General features: G+C 44.2%; 1 protein-coding gene across 1 annotated transcript in view; it reads left to right on the top strand.

Moving 5' to 3' along the window:
* The window catches only part of NDUFB11 (NADH:ubiquinone oxidoreductase subunit B11), a 54,220-nt gene extending 32,647 nt beyond the window's left edge, over positions 1 to 21,573 (top strand). The window contains exons 2-3 of the mRNA XM_044431579.1: positions 5,800 to 5,930; positions 21,399 to 21,573. Of these exons, the coding sequence (XP_044287514.1) occupies positions 5,800 to 5,930; positions 21,399 to 21,528 (261 nt within the window). The 3' untranslated portion in view covers positions 21,529 to 21,573. The remainder of the gene's footprint in view (positions 1 to 5,799; positions 5,931 to 21,398) is intronic.
* Positions 21,574 to 21,783: the final 210 nt, after the last annotated feature.

Here is a 21,783-nt window from a genome sequence, read left to right as displayed (position 1 = left end):
CTTCACTGGCTTCCCATCGAAGTCCGGGCCCAATTCAAGGTGTTGGTGATGACCTATAAAGCCCTAAACGGCTTGGGTCCTGGTTACCTGAAGGAACGCTTACATCCATATATGCCCGACCGCCCCTTGAGATCTGCGGGAGAGGCCCTTCTCCGGGAACCCTCTGTGAAAGAAATTAGGAGGGTAGGTACTCGGAGGAGGGCTTTCTCTGCTGTGGCGCCCAATCTATGGAATGTGCTCCCCAGAGAGGTCCGCCTGGAGCCGTCGTTATTTGTTTTTTGGCGCCAGGTGAAGACCTTTTTATTTAAACGTCATTTTAATTGTTAACAATATTTACTTATTTATCCGGCCAGGGCGACTTCTTTTATATTTTTTATTTATTTTATATTGTTAATTTTAATTTTATATTGTTATTTTTGTATTTTATTGTATTTTATTGTGTTGTAAGCCGCCCCGAGGCTTCGGCAAGGGGCGGCATAGAAATGTTTTAATAAAATAAAATAAATAAATAAAAGATTGTGCTTCTAAGTTCTCATGTAAGTCTGCTGGAAAGAGAATGTGGTGAAAAGACCTGATCCCCATAGGAACTACATGGAAGAAGGCTAACTTTTCATTCCAGGACCAGGAATGCTTCAGGATCCCTCTTGTTGCTCCAGAAGAACACTAGAGTCTGTTGTGACTCAGTCTTCCTTTGCATTTCAGTAGAGATAATGGAAGAGGAGCCTTTGCTTTCTATCAGGCAGGAGAACTCAAGTGTGCAATCTATTGTACTGTGTTGCCATTCTCTTATCTGAGACTTTTGTGGATTGTTTGCAACTTTTGAAAATACATATCAACGTACCATGTAACATCAGACAACATTTTAAACCTTGTGTCCATTAGGAATCTCTGCCTAAGCCAAACTGCCTGCCCTAGGACCTGGCCTCTATAATTGCTTGTTTATCTTATGTCCTCCTGGGCAGTATGTATGGGGTTGTATCACTTTCTCTTTGCAGCAACCCTGAGGGATAGGTATGGGTGGGTGAGAGAGAGATTTCACATGCAATAATCAGAAGGTCCCTTCTGAATAGCCAATCCCTAGCTGGTGCTACTTCAATTCCTAGCCAAATGAACCCACCAGGCATGAATTTTGTGTGCCTGGGAACTGGGTACCTGGTAACTCCCTCCTCTTTATGCAGTCAAACAGTAAAAGGAGCTGACTCAGCTCCTGTAAATAGTGGGCAGGCTGCTGTCACATCCTATTTAATGGGTCACAAGCCACCATGGAGGCCTGACTTGAGAAATGGAAAGGGCAGGGGTGTAAGTGGCCTCTATGGTATACAAGAGAGGGCTGTTGTGTAATTGAGCCAAAAGAGCTCTTCTGTGGGAGGCAGGAGGCTTTGGGTGCCTATGCTGGGATCCTGAAGTGTCTAGTGGAAGCACTGTGGCTGTAGGAGGGTGTGATGTGCTGATCACTCCCTTCCCACCTATTTATCAACCTTAGTCTTGGATAAGCCATGTTTTCTGCAGCAGTGGTTATTCTGTCCATCTGCCCATGTGCATGCCTATACTTGTTCTCCTGGTACAAAAACTCTTTAAATATTTAAGCAGCAGCAAAGCTGCTGCTGCTCTTTAATAAATCATAGTGACCTGAAACTGCTGCCTTGTCTGAGAAAAGCTCCACAGCAAGGTGACTTCCTATGCCACAGGTCATAGTGAGTTGATGGAAGAGAATAGAAGCTCAAGAAAAAACTACTGGGGTGGCTGAGAGAAGCCATTTGAAATAACCCCCTGCCCCTGGTTGGTTTGGTGTACCTGTTTTTCACAAGGCTACATCCCAACACCTCAGCAGTTTGTCAACTTCTCTCTCCTCTCAAAGCCTGTGTTTCAATAAATCCACAACCATTTTAATATTGGGTTAGTGGTGACTGAAATACGTGATGCCACAGGTGCATCTAAGCATGTGCATTATGTTGTTCCTTTACCACTTGGTTTACTGCAACCAGATTCCCAGGTTGGCGATTCAGTGGGTGTTTCTTTTTGATAGCTTGATCTCCAACCAAAAAGACAATAACCAGTTATATTAGCAGTGAAGGCATTGAGTTTCATAGGCTGTCAGCCTGCCTTATCTAAGAGGGGCAGGAAGAGGCAGGGGCTTTATGGTGTAGCAAAGAAACTGTGTGTGAAGGTTGGCATCTGCACTCCCAGGAGGAAGCATGGACCTATAGTGGCTTTTAATTCTTTTCTCTAGAAAAGTAGCATTGATCTCATACTGTCTCTTTAAGGACTTACAGGCTAGTCTGCTTTTTCCTCATGTTCTCATCACCCAGTCCAGCCTTTAGTCACCTTCACAGTGGTGGTGTTGGTGGGGGATACTGGGGCAGGAAGAGAAGCTTGGGATTTGAGAGGTGATGGCTGTTAAGTCCATTCCCAAATGAGGAGTGGAGCTACAGTCTTGCTGTTTGTCAAACCATGTAATGGAGGAGAGAGGGCACGTCTTCGGATTGTGCCCCTCTACCATTGGATCAGTAATAGACCATGTTAAGCTATATTTGGAAGGGTTGCACATCCAAAAGAGATTGTGATGCCTCTCTTCCTTCCTTATCACACCAGATAAGTGGCCCTCACCATTCTTTCCTCCTGATGTAGCTGCCATGTCAGTTTCTTAGAAAATGAATTGTCCCAGCTCTGCTACTAAAGGAGACCAGAGGTCCATTGCAAATATAGCTCCCTGGAGATGAAAGTGGGGGGAGTCATAAGCCTGCTGTGACTCAGTCTCATCCAACAAGTAGGCGAAGGAATAAGGAGCCCCTGCTGTGTGAGAGCAGCGGGTGGGGGGGGGGCAGGGAATAACATGATGGTATGAAGCAGGAAGGCTCTAGCTTAGGAGCCCCTTCAGATGCCCAAACTAGTCCTCTCCCCAACCAACTGGGCATCTCCTCACCACCACCACTTCTAGGGTCAGCTTGCTTGTACATGTGCCCATTAGAGAGAGAGTCTGTGTTTTTGTGTGTGTGTGTGGGAGGGAGGGAGGGAGGGAGGGAGGGAGGAAAGTATGGGCAATCTGGGCTGCTGCTGGAGAATTTGTTCATTCAAAAAAAGGCTGCTCTCACCCAAGCTCTTGGATTCGTCCTTTGCAGCGCCCTGCATGAAACTGGGCAAAAGGAGTATCCAAGCAACAGCCTAGTAAGATCTCATTTCTACTGTTTTTGTTAGTTCCCAGAAATTTCCTTATGTGTGAGCTTTTTTCCCCCTTTTCTTCCCCCCTCCCACCTTTTTTTTTCTTTTCCTTTGGGATGTTGGGAGTCAGGGGAGCTGACATTTCAGTGCACAGAAAACTGAAGGGACAAGTCCTTATGCATATCTGCTAGAAAAGGATGTTATCTCAATCCAGTTATTCTTGCCAGATCGGGTGGCAAGTAAAATTAAACCCTAAGAAGCAGCAGCAGTTTATAATAAATACAAATATAAGCCTTTCCATTCCACCAAAGATGATGCACAGCTTCTTCTAAAATGGGAGTGATATGTGGTTTCTGGATCCAAACCCCCTTTCTCATATTATGCCAAATTTGTCCAACATCTCACTTTGGCAATGTACCTAATAGAGTAATCAAGATATGTTTGAAGTGCTACATACATACATGTTTTTAAAATGCTGTATAAATAAATAAATTGGTTTTTCCCTATGCATTGCACTGGAAGAAAGAACTGGGATGAACAAAGCAACATAAAAGTCCAGCTAAAATGTCTGAGCTTCCTGTAATCATATTTGGGACTTAATAAGCAACAGCCCCAGAACCTGTTTTCAAAGTCTTTTAGTTGTTCCAGTACCAGAAAATTCAATTAATTTTCAATTCATTTCCCTCCCCATCCTCACCCATTCCTAACCTGTTTTAATAATGTGTAAGAATTTTTAATATTTTCACCCTGTTAAACCTAGTTTGTATAGTATGTGCAATTTGACTGGCTAAGAGCTGCTCTGATCATACCATCCTCTCTTCCACTGTGCTACTGCAGTCATCTTCCACATATCTGACTCCTGGAACCTGTGCCTGTGTCTCCGTCTTCTAGAAAGGCAGGAGCAACTGTACCTCCCCATCTTGCCGGTCTTTTCCAAATCTGGCAAGACTAAGGGACTGTGTGCTCTTGGCCATGTTGTTTGAATGAGGCATTGTGTCACCTGCTTCAGTTTGTGTCTGACTTTAGTATTGTGTCTACCTCTTCTCTCCAAGCAGTCTTGGCATCCCCTTGCTTTGTTACTGAAAACACAGCTGGGGGCGTGCGTGTCATCTAAAAGGGTCTTCTGTGCTCCACTTGGGTTAATGATGCCAGGCAGGCCTGACCCTTACAAAAGCTTGAAAGGCAGAGACGATACAAACGGAGACTGAGGGTTGAGGAGGGAAAGCTGCATTCATGTCTGAGGAACTGAGAACGGCGCCCTGCTGTTTGGAAGTTCAGAAACAGCCACATAATAAGCAACTTAGGAACAAAGATTCTTGCTCTGGAATGTTTTGGTGAGAGAATCTACCTTGCATGCACAAGTACAAAACCTGTTCTGTAGAGCTGTTGAATTTCATGCTTAACCTCCCCCTCTCTGCTATCAGTCTCAACAAGTATGTTTTACATGTTAATGTAATTTTCACCTCTCTTGTGCAGCTTAAGTTTATGGCAGTGTTGATAGTTTCTTTTCATTTTCTCTCAATTCTTTCAGAAGTAGCAGAATGGCTTGGGACTCATTTGAAAACTGAGGAAAAAATAGGTAGCACGGGACTCACTGGAGCCTAAGCTGTATACAAAACACAGAGCTCCCTCTAATGCTAAACCTTTTTTGATCAATTTTATTGTAGCACCTCTATTGCTGCCTCTGTGGGTTTTGGAACTGGTGTATAGATCTATAAGATTCTTGGGAGCAGAGGTATATCTCTCACTCCTAGTGATGGATGAACTCAACAGAGTGCAGAAAGGTGGGGAAGTTATGTTAGGAATCTCCTAACATAACTCCATGGCCTTCTCCTTGATTTCTTACCCTGTTGTCTAAGTATCAGGTTTGGCCTTTCTCTCATCAGTATTTTTTTTTCTTTTTTGGATAAAGGAGTGTACAAGGCAAGATGGCTGCTGCCTTCTGAAGTTTCTGTGCTGTGGGGTGGACAGAAATGTGGGGCTGAATACAATAGAGATGCTGTATACCAAAGTAGGCCACTTGCAGGCTGCATGTACCCCATGCCTCCTGCTGCCCTCCATTTTTAAATTATGAAACATGCATAGCAAGTGTGAACAACCAAGAGGGTCAAATTAACCTATTAAAAATGACTCTTTCCATACTTCATGGCCACTACCAGAGTGCCAGAAAGGCTGAATTTAGCTTGGAAACAAACTGTTTTTAACCCTTTGTAGTGCTATGGAGGTGTTTTCCAGTGAATTTTGGTGGCAACCTAGCTTTTTTCTCTTTCCCTTCTTTTATAGGGCACCCTGTAGACTGTGGTGCATGGAAGGGATGGCAGAGGCAAAGATGCCCCTGTATTTTCCACAGTTGCTGACCCCTGATGTGTATGGACAAGCATTGCATAAGGTTTGGAGATGCCTGACTTTGTCACAATGATTTCTGATCCCAAATAAAAACAGGATCTATTTTAAGCGTGTATGTACATTGCCTTAGCTGTCCTGGCAGAGAATAGTGGCCACTTCTCAGATTGACCCAAACATTTGGCGCAATTTTGGAATAAGGTTATATATGAACCTGCCTAGGAAGAGTCAGAGGCCTTACAGAATCTTCTTCTTCCATCCCTATGGCTAATTCTGATCCACTTTTTTCTCTTCCAGAATCCTGATTACCATGGCTTTGACTCAGACCCTGTTATTGATCTGTGGAATATGCGTCTGGCTTTCTTCTTTGGCATATCAGTTGCCATTGTATTGGGCTCCACCTTTCTGCACTATCTGCCTGACCATGGGTAATGTACTTCTTATAAAAGTCCATTCCTAATTATGCTTTCCTTTGCCAGCTTTCTGTCCCTTCCCCAGTTATTCTTGGTTCAAATATTTTGGGGCAAATAGGCCAGCATCCTCACTAGCCCAGTAACTCTGTGCTTCTAAACTTTCTACCATTGGCTCTCCCAATCTTTACTCTACTTTGGATCAGCATAAAGAGCTCTGCCCCTTATCTTACCTGTTCTCAATGCCCTTCTGATCACTGGTATCCGATTTGGCCTAATGTTTTGTCTCCCAATAGCCCTCTGTCTTAGAAGGAACAAGTGCATTATGCAGAGGGATGTGAGAATCCACTTTCAGTACTTGTAATTCCTAAACATAAGTTGTCAGGGTACAAGCTTTAATGGGACTTGGATGGAGTTTGTCGATTTGATTTAGTTCTATTTGATTTGTGCCCCACTTTTCCACCAAAAATGGCACTCCACGTGACTTACAGTATTGATAAAAACAGTAATAAATACATTAAAGCACATTTAAAGCATCACATTAAAACAGTAAAAACCCTACTATTCAATGAAAAACTATATACAGCCCAAGAAACCCTCTAACACACTGAAGACCCATATGATGCCAGGCAGGCCTTACCCTGGGGCCTTTGTCTGCCAGTGAAAGGTCAGCAGAGAGGGAGCAAACCTAGCCTCTCTTGGCAGGGAATTCCATGGCCAAGGAATGGCCACACAGAAGGCCTTCTTTTGCATTGCCAACAACTAGATCTATGAAGATGGTGGTCTTAAAAGAAAGGCCTCTCTCCACACTGGTTTTTATGGGAGAAGGCAGCCTTTAGGTACTCTGGTTTCAAGCCAAAAAAGTTCCATTCTTCCTTTTTATTTTCTGTACTAGAGTGTGATACTTCACCCCAGGCATTGCAAATTTGCTTGTATACACAGTGACTTCTAGTTCCCTGGCATATCTCGTGAGTTTGCAGTATACCTCCCCTTCCAGTAGGGCATGCATGTGTTGGAAGACGAGTGGCCAAGAGGAAGAAGAGAGAGATAATGACTACCAAAATTTTACTTCTTGATCTTGCAAAGGAGGAATCCTTATAGCAGGCTTAGGTGACATGCCTGAGCACGTGCATACAGCCCCTTAATGGTCAAACTAAGCAGATTATTAAAGGTATGCAGAAAATTTGCTAAGCCACAAGAGTGTTTTCCAATGAGAATATCCTGGCAGAGTGGTTGTGGTAATCAAGGCTCTATGAAACCATTACAGAAGATTAGCTGTGCACACTATCTAGATGGGTACTGGGGTGATAATTTGGACAGAGAGTGCCAACTATAGTGAAGTAGTGTTACCCTTATGTTTTCTCAGTCTGGAATATTGCTATTTATTAACAATTTAGACATCCTATGTTATTGTGTGTTTTACAACATCAATGCTTTTGGCACTTCATGGAGCAGGGTTCACATCAATATATTTGAGTATTTATATTACACATAGGTTTCTAGATATGCTTTCATGGCTGGTCTCCACTATAATTTAATGAGGGTTTTATTTTATTTCACAATGCTCCCCTGAAGAAAGCCTGTATAGCCTGAAATATTTTGGTATTGTGGACATTTTTTGCAATCCAGTACCTTTTCTGTGTGCTTCTGATGGTCTGCTTTGCATCAGTATTTTTTCATGCCACCATTGTTGCCTTTTTTTGGTAATTTTTCTGGTGAAGCAGGGATCCTGCATTGAGGAGATCTGAGGAAAGGGTTTAGCAAAGAGATGGAGGCAATTAGAGGGAAATAATCAAAGGCCCTAAATCCTCTGGTTGCAGTAGGTCTAAGATCTTTGGGAGATGTAGGTAGATTTGACTGACAGGAGACTGTCAAAGCAGCTTCCTCCCACCTGGCAAGAAGCAGAATTTGTGACTCCAGATTAAAACCCAGCCTGCTGCATGCAATGCACATGTCTGGTGCCTGAGTGTCCTCTGTCTTCAGTATACTGCCCATACTTGCCCTCTTGTTCCCAGTGAGCAAGTGCTATCTGATGCTGTGATGCATGGCTGTGCCTTGCCCAGACAGAGCTTCAGTTTGAAGTCAGTCTTCACAAGGTACTGAGCATGAACAATGTTGTCTCCCTTAGTTGGGAGGACTGCTGTGCTTAGGAGAAGTTCATGGAATCTTTGACTTTTGTATAGTTTTCTCCATGCTTGCATCAGCTTAACCAATCACAGCACCAGTGGATTCCACCAGTACTTTGCTTGCCACTACTTGTGAGTTTATTATTCTTTGCCACTAAATCACACCTACTGCCCTGCAGTCTGACTGAATAAGTGATGGCATGCAGTCCTTTGGCATTCCAACTCTAGGTGAAGTCTGCTGTTTCCCAAATTGGTAAAAAGCAAATTCTACTTGCCTTTCCCTGGACTCTAACCATAGTCATGCCAAGGTGCAAGCCTGGATCTTACTTAGCTCTTACTTTCCCTGACTGTTCCTCTGTGGAAAGTGACAGTTGTGACCATTTCCAGAGCATGTGAGAATTATAACAGGGTCGATTTTTCTATGGAGTGTGGGCCATGTGCATGCAGATTTGCTTCCACATACAATGAACAAATTCACATGGCCACTGCTGCTCCTTGTGGCTTATTTAGCACCCTTTTTATGGTTCTGCAAGGGTGGTTTAAGCCTCACACAACTCACCCCTGCCAGGTTTGGATGACTAGTTGCAGCTCTACTATTTGAAATGGCTGCTGGCAGGCACTGCAGCCTACTGTGACCTAAATAAGCCATGCTGGGCTGTTTGCTCATCCTACAGACCTAGTATGACTGTATAAGTAGATCCCGAGGCATGTGATGACGACATATAAACATTTTAAATAAATAAATAAGTTCACCTGAGTTGCTCACTGCTTCTCCATACAACACAAGAATCTGATTATACTGAATGAAAGGAGGCTGCAGTTAGGAAAAGCAATTACTAGGAGGAACTTGTTGCAACACAGAACAAAATGAGAAAAGGTTGCTGCCAGAGGTGCTGCCATGTTAGGTGGATAATGAAGGGGATTATTTTCTGAAACATCTGGAGGGCACCAAGTTGAAGAAGGGTATGCTGTTGTACTCTGCTGTGTCGTCTTTTAGAAAACTGGGGCCTCCTGTTACAGCTTCAGCGTATCCCTCATACTGACCTGGGGCAGAAATACCTGGCTCTTAGTCTTCTCTAGCCCATCAGGGTTGGTTTCGTATGATATCAGTTCTCTGATTAAATGGCTGAGGCTTCTTTGCATGCTTTATAATTCTATCTCATCCTGCTTCTTCTGCAATATGCCTGTCTTCAGCAGAGCAAAACTAAAAAAATATCAAATGTAACCTGCAAACATGTTTGTAATTTTGTTTCTTTGGCCATACTGGGAATGGGGAGGGGCTGTCATGGACTGGGGGAGAAATCATTTAACACTGGGACTCCCTTCTGAGCAGCTATGATTTTGGAGGTGACAGGTACATGGTAAGGAGCTGCGTTTTGACTTGAAGTTTGAAAACAAGGTTGTACCTGCTGTCCTCCCATCCCCTCTGTAAGGGCCCTGGCATGCAGTGTAGGTCTTATACAATGGATGCACTAACACTGAGGGCTAGAATGTCCATCGGAAACATGGAAGCTGTAAGTGACAAATGAGATTGGTTTTTTTTAATTGGTGCAAGCTACAGATGAAGTAAGGAGTGGCTCCTGAGAAGGAATGCATGAAAACAAAATGAGCTAGATTAGATTGCTTGTTTTGTTTGTTTATCCCCCATAGGACTCCAGTGGCAATGACTGGGGCCTATTCCCCTCCATCCCAGGCCTCTACAAGTCTCTCCTAAGCTCAGATCTAGTTTCTGAATTGGAAACCATTTTTGGCCTTTTCTTCAGTGACCAAGATGTCAGAAACTTGGTGGTTTCAGAAAATGTGTTAGCTGCTCATGTCCATGGTGAAGGATTTCTAATATAGGTACTATTTCCATTCCAAGTTGGTTGTTGCTGTCTTTTCAACATTGTCTGGGAGAGCCATGCTTCAGCCAGCCAAGCCTGATAGTTGCATGATACCTTCCACCCTCTGAAAAATGCTGAACATTCCCTCACCACTTCTAGGTCAGTGTCCAAGAATAAATACATTCCCAGGTAAGCCTTATTTTGGGAGTGCTCCCAGCATCAACAGCCCTTGCTCTGAAGGCAGCAGTTAGATCTACATTTACCTTTCCCCCAGCTTTACAAACGCCTTTTCCCCCAAACCAGCATTTCTAGGGGGAATCACACTGTCAGTGGTGTGTGATAGGGTGATGGGAAGAGACAAGACCTCCCTACTAATTGGCTGCATGTTTCAAAGCAGGTGAAAATTTGCCTGTGGCAACAACTCTGTTCTTGCTGCATTTCTTGTGTGTGTGTGTGTGTGTGTGTGCGCGTGCGGCGTGGGGGAGGACAACAATCTGAATGCTATCTGAGCCAATTATTTGAGATTGATCCTGGCATCTTAGTTTATTTATATCATGTCCTATCCTGAGAGTTCAGAACAGCTAACACTCCTGAAACACACAGAGGAAGAGGAGGAAAGATAAGTATACAAATGTAGTAACATCTTGCTATGCCATGAGAGTTCCTGTCCCTTACATAGCCCACTTTTGTGCCATCAAAAGCTGGAGAATCCCCTATAGCAGTGATGGCTAACCTTTTAGAGACCAAGTGCCCAAACTGCAACCCAAAACCCACTAATTTATCGCAAAGTGCCAACACTGCAATAAAACCTGAATACTGAGGTTTTAGTTTAGAAAAAACAACTCATACATTCTTAAAAGAAAAACATAACAACAGAAATTTTAATTATACAAACAGCTTTTTATTGAAAGGTAAAAGTTTGCATTTGGCATGCATTTGCACAATTAATGTGATCTTTGCAGCTGTATGCATGCTGATAATTTGTCAAACCTTGGCTCAAATATGCCAAGGGGGGACAGCACAACATTAAAAGAATCTCACTGCCCTATAGCATATAGCCCCCCCCCCCAAGCCCTGCCTCTCTTTTTCTGGCACACTCCCTGCCCCTTATTTGACAAGTATTAATTCCCAGCCTCCATCTTTCTCCATATCTGTCACTCTATTGTTAGTAACCTCATATATCAATATAACCACCCTTCTATTAAAAGTTGATAATAAAAGGTGTGTCTGTCAGCACCTTGAATCCTGCAGCAAGACCTTGAAACCTGCACACCTGAGACTTAGCATGCATACTAAGAGAGCCCTATAAGTATCTACCTTGGGGTTATTTGTTTTTAAAATAAAACAATTTTCATTTCAAATATCTGTGTTTGCAATCTGCAATACCAACTTAAGTCACTATGTGGCAAACATCTCTAACCAGCACATATTTTTTATCAATAGTCTGACACTAGGGGGAGGAGTGTGAGACAGTTTCCACATAACTTCCTCTGGGTTGTTTAAACCAGGACCGCACAATCTTTTGCCTTCTGACCACTGGTCATTTCCATGTTGTTTAACTGTGTAGGAATCAGGTTGTGCTCTTTGTGATGTTCAAACCTGGCACGCTGGGTTTTTAAGGGAGAGGCAACCCAGAGTTTTAACTTAGGATTTGTTGTTGGACTAAAGCTTTGGGTTATTTATCTCTCAATGCAAAGAACTAGATTTAGATGTCATGGAGCAGAACCCAGAAATTGGCTGTTGTTGGGTTGTTTACCAGAGCAGCTAATCCAGCCCATGCAGATTTGTTTGCTGGTAAAAGGAAAACTGGAGGTTTAGAGGCTTTGTCAAAAGTTAATTGCTCTGTTTTGTTGATGTACAAATGCATGCTTTGCTGGGATGCATGTGTGTCACACCTCTAAAGATCCCCTTGTTTTTAGGTTTGCTCGACTCACTTGCCCACATGTATGTTCACTTACATGTAAATAAGGACATGTGTTGATGGTGTCTTTACACAGAACATAAATAGCTTTTGAAATTCTCTGACACAAGATGTGGTGATGGCCACCAACCTTGATAGCTTTAAAGGGGGCTGGACACATAGGCCCTCAGTGGCTACTAGGTTTAGACGCAGTATGCGTCCACTTCCTGGTTGCTGAATGGCAACAATGGGAGAGGACTATTGCCATGATATCCTGCTTCTGGGTTTGCTGGAGTCACCAACTTTGCCACTATGGGAAATACAATGGTAGATTAGATAAGTCCCAGCCAGGTGCTGTAATTTCCATATTAGCCATACTGGCTGGGAATGATGAGAGTTAGAAACATAGAAACAGAGCGAGTCAGAAGGGGTCTCCCGGGCCATCTAGTCTGACCTCCGGTACCAGCCGGCTCCGCTCACGACATGCCCACCATGTGCACGTGCAACCTATCCTTGAACTCCTGCACCGATGGGGCCTCAATGACCTCTCGTGGAAGCCTATTCCACACCCTCTGGGTCCTAACTGTCAGGAAATGCTTCCTGTTGTGTTGTGTTGATCTGAAGGGTACTAGGTTGGGGAAGACTGAGAACAATCTCTGGTCTGATTCAGCAAGTCTTCTGCTATGTTCTCATGTTTTTCAGATGATTGCCAGCTCATATGCTAGCAGGTAGGCTGATGCAGGTGAATGCCTCGAGGACAAGGTGCAGGATGCTGTTGTCTTCTCCCCAGTGTGATTTCCTCCTGATCATCTTAACCACAGTGAAGTGTTATGTTAGCATCACTATTAACCATTCTTTTCCATGTTTTTCTCTGAAACAGGGGAAGTAGTTAACTATGATTCATGTTAGTGTAGATGTAACACTGAAGGTGGGCTGGAGGGGAAGAAGTGTGCAGCTACACAGTATTCTCTCAGTTTCTTAGCCATAAATAAAAGATCAGGAGTGTATCCGTACACCCACCCATATTGAGCACTCCTGCAAACAAGGCAGGAGAGGGGAGAAATCCACATCTAGAAAACCTAGGCATCCTAGATTTTTGTTGTTATGTGCTGACAAGTTGTCTTCAACTAATGGCAACCCTATGAATGAAAACCCTCCAAAATGTCCTCCATTCAGCTCTTCCAAGTTCAGGGCTGTGACTTTTTTGATGGATTTAATCCATCTCATATTTGGTCTTCCCTTTCATTTTCTGCCTTTGAACTTCTCTAACATGATTGTCTTCTCCAGTGAATCTTGCCTTCATATAATGTGTCCAATGACAGCCTCAGTTTTTGTCATTTTTGCTTTTAAAAAATCCTAGATTTTTCTTACCTGTACTGAGCTTTTCATACTCATTCTACTTCATGATTCAGTGTTTAAATTCTTTTTTTAAAGGAAGAGAAGAGAAACTTATAGAAAGTAAACTTAGACAGAATTACAGGAGTTTGGGGAGAGAAAGAGTAGGACCACAACCTGTTGAAGCCCTGACCATTCCTTTACCAGGCACTGATCATGTACCCCAGATACTTTCTTTGCAGTTATACATTCGTTCTGTCTGTCTGTCTGTCTCTCTCTCTCTCTCAAAGGAAGCTGCATGATGCCAAATTATAAGCATGAAAAATAGACTTGACTTGCTTGTGGCTCAAAACAATAAATTTGGAGGTCACTTGCATTCACGTTCTTACACACAGGCAGGGCAGAGAACAAAAGGAAAGTATTTCAACTATCTGGCTAGAGCACCAGGCTGCATCTAAAGGAGGACAAGTGAAGTGGTACAACATCCACTCCCAGCTGTCCCCTTTCTGTACTTCTAAAGCTACAGCAGTACACTGTACAAGCTCCCCCTAAACACATCCCACTTTCCCTTCTCCTTTCTTTTTCACCCCTTAATGCAGACTTTTCCTGTCTGGCTCTAGGAAATTATTTGTTTTCAGCCAAGGTAGGCTATTTAGGGGGTGAGTTGTGTAAATTCACTGCAGCTCAAGGCTGCTAGCAGTTATTTTGGGGGTGCACCAGCTGGTGCTAGGTGTGTGTACATACATACATACATACATACAGCTTATGGATATAGATAGACTAAGGCCCAGAGCTGGGAGCCATGCTGTTTTGGCTGGCAAGGAGGGGCAGGTTACAGCTTGGCTCTTTGCTGCTGACACACACAGAACCTTCTGATCAGAAGCAGCTTGTGCTGCTCCTGCTCCCACCCGTATTGGCTCTGCAAAAGTCCCTGCAGAGGAGCTTCATTAACAAACAAGGTTTTGCCCCCAACTTTAGAACGGAAAGAGGAACCCAGGAGTCCAGTTGCTTATTGTTTTCATCTAAAATGCTGTGTCTTCACCAGAACCAGGCATATCAATTCTGCCCTCAGTCCCTTCAGATTTTGCTCGGAGTATCATGTGTGCTGGTTAACTGGGCAGACAGGTATACTGGAGTTGAGAGGACAGACTTTCTGGTTTGCTAGACAACTGTGGTCATTGTGTGAGAGAGCAATGAATCAGTATGGCATCCAGCCATCTGTGGCTCATGGACCTATTCCACAATTTGTGCTGCAGGAATGCAGAAATTGGTGCTCATTTCAAATTCAGCATTCTGCAAAATTTTTCCATTTTCATTTAAAAACAGCACACAAACCTTAGACACCAAGTTTCTGCACCTGTATTTTGTAGGGATAAGCTTGAAGGTATGGGCTCACAGAAATCTCAGGAACACAAGTGTGGATTAGCAGGTTTTGTAACTGATGGGCTGGTAGGATTGCATGTCAGTGTCCTGCATAGTTCTTTGGACATATTATTATTATTATAACATTTCTATGCCGCCCCTTGCCGAAACCTCGGGGCGGCTTACAACATGATAAAATACATTGAAATACAATAGTACATACATTCAGCCCCTCTGTGACTAGCAAACTGGGACATGCACTTGTGGAATTGACCTTTTCCTGGCCCAGGCATTGACCTGGTTTCCAAAGTTATAATAAGCCACCATGGTTTATTTACACTGGGGCACATGCCAGGTGTGATTCATATAATCACTGCCTTGGCACAGCTGGTCTCATCTGAAGAATGCTTGTTGGAGAAACAACCCTCTGAAAATTTATGAGCTCTTGTAAGGTTCTTGGGGGGTTGCTTGCCCCTCCATCCAGTTCACATGACACACTAAGCTGCATCCTGGGAGTATTAATGAAATTGTGCCTAACAAACAGTGTGATTAACATAAGCCACTTTAATTAAGATGGCATAGTTTGATCATGCACACTGGTCCATTGGGTTAGCTTGATGCAGAATCTTGGTTGTATGCTGTGATTTTGAGTGTCAGATATATGAAGCCCTGTCCATAGTATTATAATCACTGCAAAACTCTTTTGTGACTCTAGGCATGCATTCTTACACCATCAGCAAGACTCTGGGGCTGAGGGAGTTAGAATCTTGTCTTTGCTGCCCAGGCATTTATTCCCCCCACTTCACCTTTACTCACTTACTTTCCCTTTGCTTTCTGCCCATGATGTGCCCTTTGTACCCTGCTATGTTTTCTTGAACCACTCCAGTCCCGCCTGATCTTTGTCTCCACTGCTGCTGTTTCTCTCCCTTGTAGCCACTGTTACTGTTAATTCCCAGCTGTAACTTACCCCGTCTGTAGCCAGTCAGAACTACATCCTGCTCTTAAATACAGTTCAGGGTCACAGGAACAAATATTTAGGAGGAAGACCAGAGATCATAATCTACCTCCTGTTGTGCCATCCTGGATATCTGGGGATCATTGCTCCTTTGGGTCCACTTCCCAATAGAGTGGCATGTTCAGTAGCAAATGCAGGCTTTCCCACACTGCCAATAATCAAAGCAGCTGTGGGAAAAGGTGGCATTTTCTGGAAAAAAAGAGAAGTGGATGGGGTGCTTGATGCTTTCCCTGCCTGTAAGTGCATGTGTGTGTGTTTTTGTTTTTTGTTTGTTTGTTTTTTACTGCTTTTCCCAGTAGTTGTTTCCCCAGCTGGAGAATCCAGGGATGTTTGCTAGTCAAATAAAAAAACAGCCAAGCAAGTGTGTTCCAGAGCAAAAGTGGCATATGGGAGAAAGGCTAAGCACCTTTTCCCCCACCTGTTTCTTTTCTCTGCTTCATACTCAGCACTAATTGTAAAGTAATGTACTATTCCAAGGAAAGAGCAAGTGATGTTTTGAGGAGACTGGCAAGCAGTAGTGCTAGGGTCCAGAGTTAAGGGGATCCCAAGTTAAAATAAATAGATGTGAAGAGTGCAGGGGTTCCTTCCTCTGCATTCTAGATACCACCTAGTCGTGGACACTTTGAGGATACTGTGCTTTCTTCCCTACAGAAATGAAGACTAGAAACTTCTTTTAAAGAACAAATCATGAAGGCTGAGATTCCTGGAAATATACTTGTTAATGTATGGCATTCCACTTCAGAAACTGTAGTAAATTGCAGTCATTAACCATTGTGAAGGATTTGTTCTTGTAATCATTGACTGCTGTGGAAAAACACTGACGGCATAGATGACTCCTTTCTTATGGCATTCATAGTTCCAGGACACAGCTCCTTATTACTCACACCAGTGCCCAAGGGCTTGAGATCCACTCTTTCCTGCCAAAATTTGACAACTGCCTTGCATCATCTTCTTCTGGACACATCTGGTTCCCATCCCATGGGGAGAAAGCTAGTTTATTTATTTATTAATTTTTCCATTTATATCCTGCCTTTTTCCTGCAAAGGGCTCAAGGCAGCTTACATCTCCTCCTCCATCTTATCCCCACAACAACAATCCTGTGAGGAAGGTTGGGCTGAGAGTCTGTGACTGGCCCAAAGTCACCCAGTTGGCTCCATGGCTGAGCGGGGACTAGAACCCAGATCATCTGAGTCCCAGTCCCATGCTCTTAACCACTATACCACACTGGCTCTCCATAGATGGTCCAATGTATCGATGGCCCAATGTTACCGCTGCCACCAGGAATCACCTTAGGGGGAAACTTGGAGTCAGTCTTGTTGCCTGTAATGTCTTGAGCATTGGTGAAGCAAGACCAGCTGTCTCCATTTGGTGTTCTAGGGAGTTGCCTGCTTGCAAGACATAACTCACCTCTAATTGATGAGGGTCTCATTAGTAAGGTCTTCAGGGAGTCACTAATGAACTCTGCTTCTGCAGCAAGTGCCTCTTGATTGCCAACAATGGGGGAGGAAGGGGAGGGAGACCTAGGGGAATTGGGTAGGCTGTATTTGGACAGGACAAGGATGAATGCATACTCAAGTGAGGATCCCTTTGCTTTTGATATCATTATTTATAACTGCATTCTTAGGAGCCAAATTACAAAACATACTGTTTTGTTTTCATGGTGGCACATAAGAAATCATGTAATGGGGCACTGAGGCTGAGAATTGACCTCCCAAGGCCTCCCAGTTAAATCCACACCTAAGTCTGGGATTTGGATGGACACCTGCACACACAAAATATGTCTATAATTTCAGCCCTGGACAGCCCTGGTTCTCATTTGCTTCCACATTTTCCCTGTCTCCTGGTTACAAAGTAGGCACTGTTCAAAGATGTTCTCTAGATTTGTGTAATAGGTAGCTATATTGCTTGCATGGGCACCAAAGATTGCCTCCAACTAGACTGGAAAGGAGTATGTGGTCTGTCTGGTTGTTGTTGGTTGTCATTTGCTAGGAACACCCCAACCCTTTTGTCTCACCTGTATTGTTTTCAAGGCCAGCTGGGTTACCGCCACTCTGCCCTCATCCTTCTTTCCTTAAGTCACTGCTTCTACTAAAGGCATTTTTTGCCTTCAACTTTATGTCTCCCTGCCCCCCGCCCCATTCCCGATTCTTTCCAAGAGTGCCTGTGGGAGCAAAAAAAGTTCCCTTTCTACCCCACACCCATACTGCTCACCTCACTGCTTCTCTTCTAAGTCTGGTCCCTTTCTCAATGGAATTGCTGCAGTCCCATTTGTCAACCAGCAAGCTTCAGATGAAAGCCTGCTGCCAGTCCGTTAATATTCTGCTTAATGAGCTGACAAGGCAGATCCTCTGTGGTTGCAGAGTCCAGAATAATAATTAAATTTGCTTTAGGCTTGCGTTTGCCCTGACTGTCTTGGACTACAGGTCATGAATGGCTGTATGTGGGAGTGGGCTTGTGAATATACCCCACCTCCCCACCTGGACTCATTCAGGTGGCTTAGCAGGCTGTTCATCTCTGATTATCCCTGCAGAGCAATACAGCCACTGGAGGGGGTGGGGGAAGAAAATTATTAAAGAAAAAAACCCTTGTAGATAAGTGCATTTATTGCACAATTTGCTAACCTTTTTTGAAATACTAATGCTGCAATAATGCCCTGCTGAGCCCTCTTCCTCAAACAGCCAAACACTATTTCCCACAATACCCTCTGCTGGCAGTGGAAGGTCTGCTTATGGAGTTCTCTGATTGGTGATGTAGCCATGCATTGGGGAGGAAGGTGAAGAGCCTGGTCATTACTATATTGTTCTGCCCTGATACTCAGAGGGTTCATTTTGAAACTGGGAAGGGGAGAGGGGCAAGACTGTGTCTGGTCTTTTTAGCTGCAGGGGGAAAATATTGAATCCATGTAGTTAGTATGCTTCCAAACAAAAGAAGCTCTGAATGGCACTTTGGGGAGACAGGACATATTTATGCTACACCAGTTCACTTGAGTCCTCATTCAATACCTAACCACCTGTTTTAAAATGCTGCCCCCCCCCCAATTAACTAGAATATTCTCCCTCAAGTATATTTTATACAAATGTTCACTGTTCTCACTTACATTTAGTCATTCTGATTTGGAACTTACCTCTCCCCTCTTTTTGTATCCCCAACCCAAGAAAATACATTTAAGAAAAATGTGTGCCAATATTTGCAGAACGTATTCCACTGCAAGCTTGCTGCCTACTAAGTTTGGGATTTGGGAGGGCCAAAAGCCTCCTCCTTACTCCTGAATCCATAGTTCTACTTTTAAACAGCCTCTCCTGGAGAACTCCGGCACAAAGCTAGCTTGAAAATCCATAGCCATAGGTGCTAGATGGAAAGGTAGCTGCATGGTCTCTGGCTGGACCAGCTAAGGAACAAAGCCAAAGAAGCTCTTGTCTGGGGGCTTTTTCTGCTGTTGGCTCAGTGCAGCAGCAGCTGGTAGAAATCATTTTCCAGCCCCTTCCATAAGAGAGGCTGTTGCTGTTAAGAAATATGGGGTTTTATCATACTGTAGCATAGTTCCCCACCACCACCACTTCTGGCTGGGGCATGGAGTTGCTGAATACAAAGGAGCTGCCTTCTGCTCCATAGCAGAAGTTTAACTTTATGATTGCCTCAGCAGCAGTATGATCAGCATGGAAGCTGTAGAGGGCAGGGGATAGTGTATTCTTTGTGAGCTGCCCCGAGGCTTTGTTGCGATGGGGGTGGCATAGAAATGTTTTAGATAGATAGATAGATAGATAGATAGATAGATAGATAGATAGATAGATAGATCGTCTGTCCGTCCGTCCGTCCGTCCGTCCGTCCGTCCTGGGGCCTTCCTGCTGCAACAGCTTCTTCCTCCTTCACATCTATGCAATCTCTTTTGCTGGTTGGAGTGTGATGTGCTGTCTTTTCCTGGCAATGTTTTTAGATGTGCCCAGGTACATACTGGGAGGAAGTAGGCTGCAGCTGTTGCAGTTGCATGTGAGGCTTGAGAACTTGTTCCCCCAAAAGAAGGCTGCCAGTTGGGCTGGCAGGTGCCAAGTTCAAAAGGTTTGAGCAAATGCTGCCTCCTAGCTTTGCTCATACTACAGTGTGCTTCAAGCAAAGGTGCCAGCTTTGCTTATGCCACAATAAAGAGGGGGGCAATGCAGCTGCCGCCTACTCTTCCTCCCGTTATGTCATCAGAGCAGGCAGAGTTTAAAGAATCTGCCTCCTTCCCTCTGCTGAAATTTGCCTGACTTCATGCTGTCCATTTGAAGGGGAGATGGAAATAGCAGCAGGTGGCTGCAAACTAGGCCAGTCCCCATTACTGTCTTTCTGCGCCACCAAAGCAGCTGGCTGGCTCTAGATTTTTAAACAAGTATTTGCTTACACATGCACACGCACACACCCTGGCTTCAGTTGGCCACTTGTGTCTGTCAGGCTTCCTGCTTGCCAAGAGCACTAATTAAGTTTCCAGCAGGTAGCCCCAGAGCAAATGCAAGCAAGGGCCGCGTGTGACCAGTTGGGTCAATGGGTCTGGGTGGATGGCTGAGGCAGAGGGGGAGAGTGGTTTGGTTTGGCAGCACCATGCCAAACAGCACTGCAGCAGAAGTCAGATTTGAGGCCTCCCTTGTCATGTGCCCCTTTAAACTATCCTCATGTTTTGTTTTGTTTTGTTTTGTTTTGTTTTGTTTTGTTTTGTTTTGTTTTGTTTTTGAGGAAGCTCATTCCAGTTACCCAAACTGCAAGTGGAATAGCCATCAGAAAAACCATTTATGTTTCTTGTTCCCTCTGGCTGAGTGGCAGGTTGGTGACTCCTTAACAAAGCACTAATTAAATCAAGCAGCTTTGTACTTCATCTCGGCACAATATAATTAATGCTGTAGCTTTGACTGGGCTCATACACAACTCCTAGTTGAGGATGTTACAGACAAACAACTGGGAGTGCTTTTTACAAGCACTGCTTGTTTGTACTGCTAGAGGGTGCTGTACAGTAGAGAGCATACAGAGAAATATTGTGTAGAGAGCCTGTGGGGCTAGTATAGTTTGGAAGGAGTGTGGTGTCCTATTTCCATTCCCTTATCACCCCTGTGATCTGAGGACATGAACAGTCCTGGCCTGGAATCAATCAGTACTTTGTTGTTTTAAGTAATATACTCCTCAGCCAACAGCTTTCAGAAAAAAGAAGACAGCCTAAAAGACACAATAGAAAGGAAAAGGAAATCAGGGGGAAGAGGAAAATATTAGGTTGGCTGTCAGCAGCATGGCCCTGCTTCCCCTGCCATCTCCTGAGGCTGCAGGGAGGCAGAGAGAAAAGGTAAATTCATTTTTTGGTACAGCATATGCCTTTCTGAGGAAAGTGCAGGCTCTGCATGTCAAGGAAGTGCGGCTTCTGTGCTCTACTTTGTCATCTCTCTCTCTCTTTCTGGAGAACTGTGTTCCCACTCATTTGCGTATACTTGTAATTCAACTACTTCCAGAGAACTAGTCAAAGTATCCTTCTCCAAAGAAACACAAATTCCACAGCACCTCCTTTCCCTATCCACCAGGAGAAACAACCTGGTTCAAGCTCACATGTAGAGATTTGAGCAAGTGACTGCTGGAGGAGCAGATTTGCATTCATTTGCATCAGACTGAAGCATCAAACATTGCTTTTTGTGATGCAAAATTTGCTGCTGCTGCTGCTTTTTTTCTTATTTGGTGCCCTAGCCCATATTTCCAGCTGGTCCAGATAAACTGTGCCTGCACCTAGCCCAGCTCCATACACATTTCTCATCTTGCAACTGATAGATGCCAATCCTTGCTGCTGTTCACACCAAGAGCCAGGGCCCCTGAATATCCACAAGCCCATTGCTTACATTTCTGGGGCAGTCCTGGCCATTCCTCAGTTGGTCACTCAGGTTTTTGTCTGTCTGTTCTTCTCTCTCTCCTTTGCAGGATGCGAGAGTGGGCTCGTCGGGAAGCTGAGCGGCTAATAAAAGAGCGGGAGGCACAGGGGCTGCCCCTCATTGACTCCAATTATTTTGACCCCAGCAAGATTGTGCTGCCCCCAGAAGAAGAAGAATGAGCACCTGATATCTGCCTGTATGCTGTGAATAAATCTCCGAGATCACCTCTTTCTCTCTTTCTCTGGGACTTGGAAGGGCAAAACCTCAGTAACCTGAAAGGGTTCGGGGGCAGTGGGGGCACTGGGCCACTCCTTTACTGTTTCCTGCTACAAGCAACCCACCTCCTGTGCTTTCGCAAGAGCTGCACGTTTATGGTCTTGGGGTGACAGGACAGTCACCACTGGGTTGCTAGCAGTTGCTTTGCACAGCCAGGA

The sequence above is a fragment of the Varanus komodoensis genome, unplaced genomic scaffold, assembly GCF_004798865.1.
Source record: "Varanus komodoensis strain SLA01 unplaced genomic scaffold, ASM479886v1 scaffold22, whole genome shotgun sequence".
In the NCBI taxonomy this organism is placed as follows: domain Eukaryota; kingdom Metazoa; phylum Chordata; class Lepidosauria; order Squamata; family Varanidae; genus Varanus; species Varanus komodoensis.
This window is presented reverse-complemented; position numbering and strand designations above follow the sequence as displayed.